Source organism: Anopheles coluzzii, chromosome 3 (assembly GCF_943734685.1).
Source record: "Anopheles coluzzii chromosome 3, AcolN3, whole genome shotgun sequence".
Lineage (NCBI taxonomy): Eukaryota > Metazoa > Arthropoda > Insecta > Diptera > Culicidae > Anopheles > Anopheles coluzzii.
In genome coordinates this window covers 60,806,272-60,817,603 of record NC_064671.1, presented here as the reverse complement: position 1 = coordinate 60,817,603, position 11,332 = coordinate 60,806,272, and the positions used below count along the sequence as shown (strand labels likewise).

Below are 11,332 nucleotides of genomic sequence, written 5' to 3'. Positions count from 1 at the left end.
TTTCTCAAGACTAGTTAAGCATTAAATTAAAATAACAATTGCTTTAAGATTAAATTACGAGTTTTCTTACGCTTACTTTTATTACTCATCTGGATCGTCCGAACTTTGTCTCAATGCCGAATGCAATGAAATTTTCATTCAATCATAAAAAAATGGTTTTTCTTGGCTTTGTTTTTCGTTTCGGTTTGGTTTTTGCTTTCCTTTCGGTTCATAAAATAATCGAATTCCCCTTTTCCCTTGCTCTCCGCGCCAAGGAATTTGCCGCCAGGCATTCTTACCATATAGTTACGCATTTAAGCTTTTATACATCTACTATCTTAATTCGTAAATTCCATCGTATATGCCACCTTCATCACAATAACACGAACCGCACAGGATCGATCGCAGAGTAGCTGCTGAAAATTGCACACACATGTAGGTCCTCGATGGGAAGGTGTTGCGCCAACTGGACGCTACCCACCCATTCCTACACCCCGTACGATCCCGTCGACACACATGCAAAATCCGAATTATTTATACGTGTACGTGTTAGGTAAGAAAACTCCAATTTACGTTACCAGCTATGTAGAACGAACGGTAGGGCAAAAAGAGTGACACACTGTATATCTCGCTATCACACGCAGCTGACTAAAGTAAACGACAAACAGTAGAAAGTTATGGCTCCCCGTTTTTTTTTTTGTTTTTGCCATCTCATTGACAAGAATTCCATTCCGTTTTGGTATAAATCTTAGTGTGGTAAATAAAAAAATAATGAAAGCGCACCTTGTTGCGCCGATCGTAAACGCTACATCTTAAGATTTGTTCCGATTAGCCGGGTGCGACCGCGAATGTGAGAAAGATATGGACAGTTGGTTAAGAATTAAGTAAATTTGTCCCGCACGAATACAGTTTCCCTAACTTACACCTAAAACGGGGCTCGCGCGGTTCATTCATCGTTCGTGGACCTATCGGTCGGTACATCCATACAAACACACCAAGAAGCTTTGTATCAAATGTGGACACTAAGAAGTAAAAAACAAATTTTGTACCCTTTTCTCCTAATCAATCGGAGAAAGGGTAGTTTAGCTTATTTCCTGCTGAACACGGTTTAAGGGAAAGCCAAAGGACAAAGAGCAAGAAATGACTATAATAATAGAGCGAACGAAATAAATTAATAAATAAATAAAACATTAAAAATAAAACAAAAAAACGGAATATAAACAAGGGCATATAAAAAACAATAAAATTATAACAAAAAAACGATTATGGCATTGCAACATGATGCACACCACCTTAAGTTTGGTTAAAATTAGGCAATCGCATGCCTATGGCCTCTGAAAGCTGACTAACAAAAAAGTTTCAAATCTTTGGGTAGTTTTCAATTGCATGACTTGAACGAATGGCAAACCAATCTTTAGGAACCGGGTTTCTTTGTGACATTCCCGGTAACAGGAATACGGTACGGAAATAGTCGGCAAGCAATCACACATCACCAATTTGCTTGTTGTAATATGTACACTTAAACGAGCTACGTTAGTTTAGTACACCACCCCTAGGAACCTCGTCATTCCATACCTCGTAGCAGTAGCATGCGCGGCAAGTACTTACGGGTGTATGTAAAACGAAACAAAAAATAGCCAGACGCTTCCCTTTAGCTGGCATTCCTTATACCACAGTCAGTGAGCGTTCCCAATTCCGGGGTGCACTGTAGCGGAAATGCAGGAACCGAACCGAGCGAACCGGCACCGCCACCACCGTTACGCTCCTTTGCCGTGCCGTTCTTTCGCCGACCGGTCGATGGCGCAATCGGCAATGGTACATCGAGCCCTACGCTCGCCTCCTGCCCGTCCGCCATCAGGAACGGGTCGAGCGGGTTCGTTAGGTCGATCGAAAACTGTGCCTTGCAGCGCTTCAGGTTCCGGTGCATCAGATAGTAGGATTTGTGCTTGAACAGCTTGAAGCACCCTTCACACTGGTGCATGCTCGGCTTCTTGTGCGTGCCGACGTGCTTGTCAAAGTCGTACTTTAGCTTGAAGCTAAGGTTACACTCGGTGCACTCGTACGTGCGCGGTTTGCGCGGATGCTTCGGCAGCTCGATCGTGTCCCGGGGTGCGGTCTGATGGTGGCTGCGGATGTGCAACCGCAGCGTGGACTTGAAGTTGAACGCTTTCGAGCAGATCGCACACACCAGCTCGTCCTTGTCCGCGTTCAGTGCCTCCACGCCCAGCTCCGTCACGACGAACGTACCGCAGGCCGCGTCGATGTAGTGCCCGCCCGGCCCAGACAGGGGCGAGTCGGGGCTGGCATCGCACGGAACCGCCACGTGGACCGGTATGCCGTTGTGCATCGTGATCGTGGGCGGTTTGCTCACTGCCTCGCTGTTGTACATCTGGCTTAGCATATCGAAGTAGGCGTCCTCGTCGTAATCGTACCCCAGCTTCGCCCGGCACCCGTTGCATAGTGGTTCAATCTTTCCATCGACCGGTTTTACCTACAACATATGGGAATGAGAGACACGGTGCGTCACAATAAGGGCAGAAGCGGAGCATCTTTCGAGTCTCTCACCTCGATTTTGGCAATCTTGTAAATGTTGTCCACTATCCGTTTCAGTTCTTCCGCCGATGCCGTCCCGATCGAGCTGAGCTCGTCGAAGGGTAGCAAACACATCAGACACTTTCTCTGCGGTTCTTTGGTACCATTTGTGCCGGCGGGGTTTTCCTGCATCGGTGTCTGTGACAGTATCTGTTGTGGCGCTTGCGTTTCCACCTGTTTCATTGCTTCCACCGTCCCCGTCGAGGTCGTGCTGTGAAGGGAAGGAATCGAAAAAAAAAACATTTGTTTATTTGCGTTGCACATTTTTTGTTGATGCTGCATTGCATTTACCTTGGTATTGTTGCAACAGATTCATTTTCAACCTTTTTCTCCATACCCTCCGGACGGGCTGCGTATCGCCAAGTAAGGAAAACGCTGCGTGAAGGACGACACAAAGCAGAACGCCTTTCCACCTGCACCACCCAACCCACCCACCGACAAAACCAAACACTTAAACACTCGGCAGACTCAGAGACACGGCGGAATACGACACGGCTTTTTCACGCGAAACACATCACTCGACAGCATGGCATACCGCACAAGGGACTTTCTTGCCCAAATTTCCCGTTGGATACAGTGCTAACCACGTACTGAACGCATCAGCACCCTACCCCACGGACAGGTAGTGCAGGGGACAAAGTTTTTGTGAAAAGGTAAATAAACTAGCAAACGGCAAACCCCAGCAGCAAATGTGTTGTTTGATGGACGAGACGAGATTTAACGGTTTGCCTGCGCTTCGAAACAAAACAAATGCCGCCAAAGAAGGCGAATTGACGGCGACGGGCTAGTTTTGCTTTCCGTTCTCACTCGTTTCGCGCAGAATTTTCACTCAAACGCAGTCAGGAAAAGCTGCCGTCCCCCTTCCCCCATCGGTCGAGCGCACTGTGCTGGGCTTTTCTTTCTGTTCTGTCCCTGCTTCGTCGTCGTCCTTCTGGTTTTTCTTTCCTTGTTTTGAAGATTTTTTTTCTGAGCAGTAAATGTCAGTCTCTGCGCCTTGAAAGCCGAAGCTGGTCGAATTGGGAGCCGAAGCGATGACAGCTGTTTTCGAACATGGAAAGTATGCTTTTTGGACGCTTTTAGATGATTATAATTGTTTTAATATCATTTAAATGCTTTGATTTACTATATAGGCGCTAAAAAAAATGTTTCAATTGTAATTTTTAGTTTAATGAGTTTACTGCAACACAACAGAAATGTTTATGCTATTCTCCAATAGGTGGCGGCACTACTCACGTTCGGGGGATATTTTAAAAATAGTTCGTTGCAAGACGCCGTTGGCCTGAAGCTCAACAAATTCGTATGAGGATCAATGAATCAAATATAATCTACAAAAGTTCTTAAATTACTCTTCATGATTACTTTAAAGAGACCGAAACTATGAAAAAAATTCTGTTCATTAAAAATAACACTACCCGATCATGATTGTAGGATTCGAAAAAAGCCTGCGCATATGAAATTGACTGGATTTTGAAACAAACACAGAAGATGAAGTAACAACAACGGATGATATGATTTAAAATCGCATATAAAAGGAAACCCATGATACAACTATATAACCGAATGAGCTATTTCACATCCCAGCCCAGCTTACCAGGTTAGCTGATCATCAACGGAAATTTGTCTGCGAAGCCGATGGGAAGCTCTCATCTCAAAAGGTACCCACCAGAAGCATGGGTTTGTACTTTGAATCTTTTAGGAAACTGGAAACTTAGGCAATTTGTCCTCATTAAGTTCATATCACGATCGATGGATTCATAAAGATTGACTTGAAAGACGGATAACAATATGGAAGTTATTTTACATACTAACAAGCTACCACACAACAGTTTTGTTGCATACCGAGTCACTTCACTCAGAACCATCCGATAAATGTACCGTATTTATATAGCTTTTTGGCCTTTTCCATGTGAAATCATCCCAAACCTGGCCAAGCTATGTTGAGCATCGATGCTTCATTGGCTGACCATTACATTAAATTCTCTCTAAATGGCCGATTTAGATCCTTTTGGCCGTTGATTTACTTTGAATTAAGCTGCTAGGAACGGGTATTGCCAAATAGAACAGAAAGCTGAACGAAATTGATCCGATCGTTCCATACAAGCAAAAAGTAACAGTGGAAGATCACTGACAACCCCTTGGCTAGTGATGAAAAACCGATTTGCTGATTGACCTTTCACTCCATGTTCTGAAATCCACACTGAATTAATTTAACCGGCTTCCTTTGGAACATTTGCACCTTTTCTCACCACCAACACGGAACGGAAACGACACGAATGAAAATGGATTCATTCCCGTTAGAGCTATAAATCACGTTTCGGTTTCAAATCATCTCTTCATGAAGTGAGGAGGTTAAGTTTTCCTATCCATACAGGTTTTTATTTGTTGGATATTTTTAACGGCTTTTCTGCGTCCACCCCGATTTCTCCGATCTTTCACATTCCAGTAGCACAAACACTCCAATAATCAAGTGCTGTAGCTGCTGCAAACTTCGGCTATCCACTAGCACGCAACCCTTATATTTTACAGGTAGTTCTCTGGGAATTCGAACGTAACGTCACGGCCAGTCAGCTTCTTGTACACCGACGCGAAAGTGTCAACCTGCAAGAAAAATAACAAACACACAACATTAATACACAACATCGAAGGATACGAAATAATCAACTCGAATGGAATTGAGTCACTGAATACAGAGGGATATTCAAGCTTTAACATGCAACACCATTCCCCCGCTTCTAACAGCTACTCACTTTGTGTTCGATGGTGGTCTGCTGGTTCTTATCCAGGTGCACCTTGATCAGCTGGGATCCGTCGAGCTTGACGCGGATACGCTTGCCGACCACCTCCGCCGGGAATACCAGATCCTCCAGGATGGCATCGTACACGGCGGTGAGCGTTCGGGAACGCGGTCTCTTCTGCTTGTTGGGGTCGCGGCGTCCACGCATCGGTTTGGGCAGAATGCGGCGCTCGGCAATGAACACGACGTGCTTGCCGGAGAACTTCTTCTCCAACTCGCGCACCAGACGGGTCTGTACCTTCTGGAAGGCCTTCTGTTTCGGCACCGGCACGTAGATGATGATCGCCTAAAATGCAAACCCAAACACAACACACAAATCAGCCACCAGAGTTCGATTCTCTTCCCGTGTCCGGTGCGCGCGCGCCTACCTTCTTGTTGTTGAACTCGACCTCACGCGCGCGGGTGATGTACAGATCACGCAGCTGCGGCTTCAGATCCGAGTTCATCTCCAGCTCCAGGATGGCCTGGCCGATCTGCGTCTCGAACGCATCGGGTTCGCCGTTGCCGGCTTTGATCACCTTGGAACCGAACACCATCTAAAAAGGAAGAGGGGGGGTAAGAGAAAACCATCACATTAATACTTGTTTACTACGTTCAACAACAATAACCTGGCTCTGGCCAATTCCATCTTCGATAGCGCATGCAACACGATATACGCCCTGTCCACGGCCACACCGGGGTGTCATGTCATCAACATTCTTCCCTCCCGCTTCTGACAACATCAACCACCGGGAACGGCGAATCGCATTCGGTACACGATTTCACAAATCGACGCATTTCTCCAATAAAAGCTTCCACAAGCCATCGGCAATCGACACTCGTCGCGTGTGGCCACCATTCGTCTATCGGTTGAGCGGCAAATCGAAGGAATTGGCACATTTTCAGCAACACTTACAGCGATTTTTATTTGGGTTCACAACGAAATGTGTCCACTAGCACATCAAAGATGCCCGGAAAAAGAGCGAGAGGAGTTCGGCATTGACAGTTGTTACCCTTCTGGCCCGGAAGTTCGCAACGCGCTTCGCCGCAACTGTCAACTGTCATGCAGCGTGCAGGGCTGAGCAGAACGTTGATTTTATGCTTACAACCGTTTTCACTTTGTTTCTAATCAATCAGTACTCTCGATGTTTTTGAAAATTAATGTCAAAAATTGTGTTGTTTTTTCAATGCTAAAAACTCCCATAGGTTTTACGGATAAACGTAAATAAATTACAGAACACATTCCTCTAAAAACGCATAGTTGAGAATGCGATTTAAGGATATAACCGATGGTTGACTTGAATTACCTTCGATTTGCACCCTACGTATATCTTTTTTCAGTTTATTTGCCTTTACCCTTTGCATGATTCAAGTACGATATTCTCCGAACAGACAATATTCCCAACCGGTATTTTTTTTCTAGCCAGCTAATGACAGATGAGGTTGAAGCGCTCACCTCCACTCGTCCATTTCGTCAAAAGTTGTACAACAGAGAGGTTTGGACTGGTTCAGCGCTGGTCAATCTTTTGTTGATTATCTCGACCAGAAAACTCTTCTCTTCAATCGAAGATAAATATGGTAAATATTACACCCTATGCTGCGATTAAAACGATTGATAATGGGGGTAAATCCGCTGAATGAGGCCACTTTTGTTAAAAACAATCGTGATGGCATAAGCTAGGTTAGGTTTCTGCGGGTATCCGCGCGCGGGACTGGCTGTGTTTTTTAGCTACACGTGTCACAGATTCAGGAGTGATTATTTTACTGATTTTTCCTTATTTTCTTAGGCTGCCGTAGCTACCAAGGACATTGAGAAGCCGGTCGTTGAGACCGCGACCGTGCACCGCATCCGTATCACGCTGACCTCCCGGAATGTTCGCAGCCTGGAGAAGGTGTGTGCCGATCTGATTGCCGGAGCCAAGAAGCAGAAGCTGCGTGTGAAGGTAAGTGTTTCTGTTGCACTTTTTCTTCTTTGTTGTGGATGTGTAAACAGACAAAACTAATTCGCTACTTTTTTCGCCACTTCCTTCAGGGTCCAGTTCGCATGCCGACCAAGATCCTTCGCATCACCACCCGTAAGACTCCTTGCGGTGAGGGTTCCAAGACGTGGGATCGTTTCCAGGTACGTTCAGTTTGCACAATCTGCATATCTCGCCCTCCCGGGGTACGGCAAGTTTAAAACCAAAGTGTCCGTTTTGGGGCTCTCGTAGTCACTGGTAACCGCACTTTCGAAAAACCGGCCAAGATAAAATCGTCCTACGTCATAGTGCTTGATCAATGGTTCATAATTTTTCAAGTCTCCATTGGTCTCGGACATTTCCTCGCTTCGCACTGCCGCAGGTGCATTGCTCTGCTGCTCGCTATTGTTTGTACTAAACAATCGATCCTTCTTTACTGCTTTTTTTCCAGATGCGCATCCACAAGCGTATCATCGATCTGCACTCGCCATCGGAAATCGTGAAACAAATCACCTCGATTAACATGGAACCTGGTGTAGAGGTTGAGGTGACGATTGCCGACCCATAAGCTACTGCAGTACCAAAAGCTCCCGAGCAACAGCATCGTGTGATCGGGTTCTCTCTCTGTCACTGGTGGCTCGACCGCATGGTAACGTTCGTTACTTCACCCACCATCAATGGAAGTAGTGAGTGTTACCGTGTATAAAACGTTCGGTTACTTGCACTAACATCCAAGTATAGTAACCAAACAACAAGCCCCTTTTCTCCGTGTACATTTGCTTATTTCTGGTAGAGTTACCATCGACAAGGAATGTAGCAAATTACACGGAATAAAAAGAAAACAAAGTATTTAAACGTTTTTTACGTTAAAAGGGCACATATCTGGATTTTTATGTTACTTAATTTCATAAGCGAAAGAAAATAATATTTTATTATAGAATTATTGTTAACGCTTCATCTACATAGTATGTTTTATCAGATATCAATGATGGTTCTAAATTTATCAGTCAAAATAACGTCTGGTCCAGTACTGACCCCAAAATTTCGTTTGAGCTGTGCCAGTTGAAAGTATCCAATGGAAATGACTGACTTGCCATAGCAGACAATTGTTCGCTTTATCGTTATTTCCGTTTTGCATTACAAATTCCATCACAATTCCCCTCGCATCTATTTGTAATCATTCAATTTCTGCAATGTAATTGTCTAATTATTTCCACACATGTATCTACACCCCCCAGCCCATTCCATTTATGGAATAACGATAGAAAACTCTTTACAGAAATACCGTCGTCATAGGTAGTCACTAGCAACCCTTTTACCTCACCCGGGTTGCCATGGCAAGGAATGGGGCTTTTGTCCAAAGGAGCGTCATGTTTGCCAACGTTAGGTCGATAAACGAAAAACATTCAGCCCGGGTGCCCTCCAGCAGTAGTCTGGAACGTTCATGTTATTGTTATCGTTAGTTGGGCGCACACGTTTCGAAAGTGCAAGTGAAACGGTCGGCATTTTTTGCGATTAAAACTCTCTTTCCCTGTGGCATGTGGAAGCTGAAAAGTAAGCTGAAACGCAAATTCCGCTCATCGAAGATCGATTGTAATAGCAATCGGGTAGATTACGATGTGCACTCGCTTGAATCCGAGAGTCCGGCCCGACCCGCTTCGGAGCAATCCGATACATCGGTGGCAGTACCGGGTAGCAGCAGTTGTGGTGACGGTAGCGGTTACCATAGGCACGCTCGAAATTGCTGTAGCGCCCCGGTTGGCGGTGCTGGCAGTAGCGACAATTCATCCCTTTTCAGTTACAACTGTTGCTACAATTACAATTTGCACATCAATTACAACGTGCACCACCGGTTGCAGCACAACCATGTGGCTCCCCATCATCACCATCATCATCGCCATCACCATGGCAACCGGCGGGAAGGCACGGACGATAATACCGATGGAACACCGTTCGGTAGCACTAGCTGCATGACGGGTGCAGGGTCGGAAAGCTCGACTGAAGTTCCACGAAAGGCTCGAGCATCGTGTGCCAAAACCCGACGAAACCGAACCGCTGCGTCCAGCGCGTCCTCGACAAAAGTGTCCTCGGAACCGGACATTGATAGGAAGGGGGCCTTGCTTGAAAATAAAATCACCACAAGATGCCTTTCAACGAGCGATCTTTCGTCGTACAAAAGCCGGCCTGAGCAGCGGTCTCGCAATGGAGTGGCGAGTGGCGAAGGAAAAAAGAACCCATCTTCGGCCGGTGGGTCTGGTGTCCGACGACCGCGTTCCGCTTCTCAGCGTGGTCGGGCGGATTCGCTCGATAACACTACCGGTACCGATTCCGCAATGTCCACCGACTACCACACCATCTGTCGACGGTTGCACGCAATCTCGCTCCAATCGGAGGCGGCCACTCCATCATCCGCCGATCCGATCGCGGGCCGTGCCGATCTAACCGATCACGATCGACGCATCCTGCACTGCATGGTGCTGAAGCGCATCAAGGAGCTCGAGCAGCTAGAGGAGGCCGTCCTGGCCAAGCAGTGCTGGGAGCAGGAAAAAGTGTTCCGCAAATCATTGCTCGATCAGCAGGAGCGCAACTATCGGAAAGCCATCCGACAGAAGCGCACCATCGAGATGATCGAGGTCCGCAATCGAAAGCAACGGTTGGCCCGGCTCGAGCAGCAGCAGATAGAAAAGATACAGAACGAAATCAACGAGAAGGACCTTCGGTCGGCAAGTCTGTTGAAGAACATCGAGATCAAGAAGGGCATCCGGGAGTGCGAACGTCGCAGCCGGGAGCTGAAGCGCCTCGAGGACGCTACGGTTAATCAGGAGGAGAAGGTGCTCGATAGGGACATTTGGCGGCAGTCGCTGGTGGAAACGCTGGAGGAGCGTGCCAACCGTGCGGAAGGATTGCGGCGCCGAGTGATGGACGTGTACCGGCGCCGGCTGAAGATTGACAATCAGCTCGAGCGGAAGATGCATGCCCACAATCTGAAGCAAACGCTCGAGCAGGAGCGGTACAAGCTGTCGCTGCTGAAGGAACGTATCCTGGTACGGGAGAGTCGGTTCCAGAAGTTCAAGGACAGCAAAAAGCGCATCTTCGATCAGCTGAAGAATCGGGCCAAAACGACGGCCGCACTGCGCGACATGGTCAAGCACACGATCGGGCCGGGTGGTGGCGGCAGTTCGGGAACGGTGGTGACGGTTTCGGCCAGCAACACCCGGCCCGGTTCGGTGCTGCAGCATCAGCAAAGGTGTGTTTCTTCCGCACGGTCCAGCGGTTCGGTCGGTATGGTGATGGATTCGGCGGCCTTGTCCCAACGGTTGCTGGACGTTGTACGCATCAAATAAGCGGGGAACGGATGCGTTGAATCATTTTAAGGGCTTTTTTGTATATTCACCTTTACATTTGCTTCTTACCTGGACGACGGTTCGGCCGGTACAATAAAACGAAAGCACCGAATATCCTTGGAAAAATAGGGGTTCCGTTTGCATTTTTACCTGACTTAAAGAAAGAACCGTACAAATGTTCTTGCAAACCATCCAGCAGCGACGCCTGTACGATCAGCATCCTTGTTTTCAACTTCGATTTGTTCTATCATTTCTAATATTATCTTTGTACAGCGTACACATGATAACAATTAGTACTATTTGTAAATAATTATCTTAAAAAAAATTATATTAATAATTAAACTTTTTTGCATAATATATTCCATTATTACGGCACATGTTTAGCCGTTTTTTCTGATAATTTAATATAATATTGTAAACAATATTTTACAGCCTCAAACGTATGCAGTTTAAAACAAACCGCTTGGTGTTGCATTTTTAATCCCTTAAAATAGCAAATTGACTGACCGCTGCAAAATAATCGTTTCCCATTTTCCCTAATGCTCAAGGACATGCAGATTTATTCAACCTTGAAGCAGGACCATACAAAAAGGGTAAATCGCCCATCATGCAAGGGTGCAAAAGTGCAAGGAAAATGCATCCACCCCTTGGTTTGCAAATGCAGAATTTGGGCGAACAGCAGGGGT

General features: G+C 46.3%; 4 protein-coding genes across 4 annotated transcripts; 2 read left to right on the top strand and 2 right to left on the bottom strand.

Moving 5' to 3' along the window:
• Positions 1 to 42: 42 nt before the first annotated feature.
• Positions 43 to 3,530, bottom strand: LOC120956529 (zinc finger protein 599-like). The gene is made up of 3 exons (XM_040378051.2): positions 2,863 to 3,530; positions 2,545 to 2,782; positions 43 to 2,470 (listed from the first exon to the last, which is right to left on the bottom strand). The coding sequence occupies exons 1-3, from the start codon at positions 2,904 to 2,906 to the stop codon at positions 1,631 to 1,633; spliced, it is 1,122 nt and encodes a 373-aa protein (XP_040233985.2). The 5' UTR covers positions 2,907 to 3,530; the 3' UTR covers positions 43 to 1,630.
• A 1,390-nt stretch (positions 3,531 to 4,920) lies between these two features.
• LOC120958284 (40S ribosomal protein S7) lies at positions 4,921 to 6,386 on the bottom strand. The gene is made up of 4 exons (XM_040380966.2): positions 6,261 to 6,386; positions 5,734 to 5,901; positions 5,319 to 5,651; positions 4,921 to 5,169 (listed from the first exon to the last, which is right to left on the bottom strand). Exons 2-4 carry the CDS (start codon positions 5,899 to 5,901, stop codon positions 5,092 to 5,094), a joined length of 579 nt encoding a protein of 192 aa, XP_040236900.1. The 5' UTR covers positions 6,261 to 6,386; the 3' UTR covers positions 4,921 to 5,091.
• Positions 6,387 to 6,787: 401 nt separating this feature from the next.
• Positions 6,788 to 8,179, top strand: LOC120957703 (40S ribosomal protein S20). The gene is made up of 4 exons (XM_040380033.2): positions 6,788 to 6,922; positions 7,132 to 7,287; positions 7,377 to 7,466; positions 7,754 to 8,179. Exons 1-4 carry the CDS (start codon positions 6,920 to 6,922, stop codon positions 7,868 to 7,870), a joined length of 366 nt encoding a protein of 121 aa, XP_040235967.1. The 5' UTR covers positions 6,788 to 6,919; the 3' UTR covers positions 7,871 to 8,179.
• Positions 8,180 to 8,287: 108 nt separating this feature from the next.
• LOC120957704 (myotubularin-related protein DDB_G0290005) lies at positions 8,288 to 10,766 on the top strand. Its single transcript, XM_040380036.2, has one exon. The coding sequence runs from the start codon at positions 8,841 to 8,843 to the stop codon at positions 10,644 to 10,646; it is 1,806 nt and encodes a 601-aa protein (XP_040235970.1). The 5' UTR covers positions 8,288 to 8,840; the 3' UTR covers positions 10,647 to 10,766.
• The last annotated feature ends 566 nt before the right edge of the window (positions 10,767 to 11,332 follow it).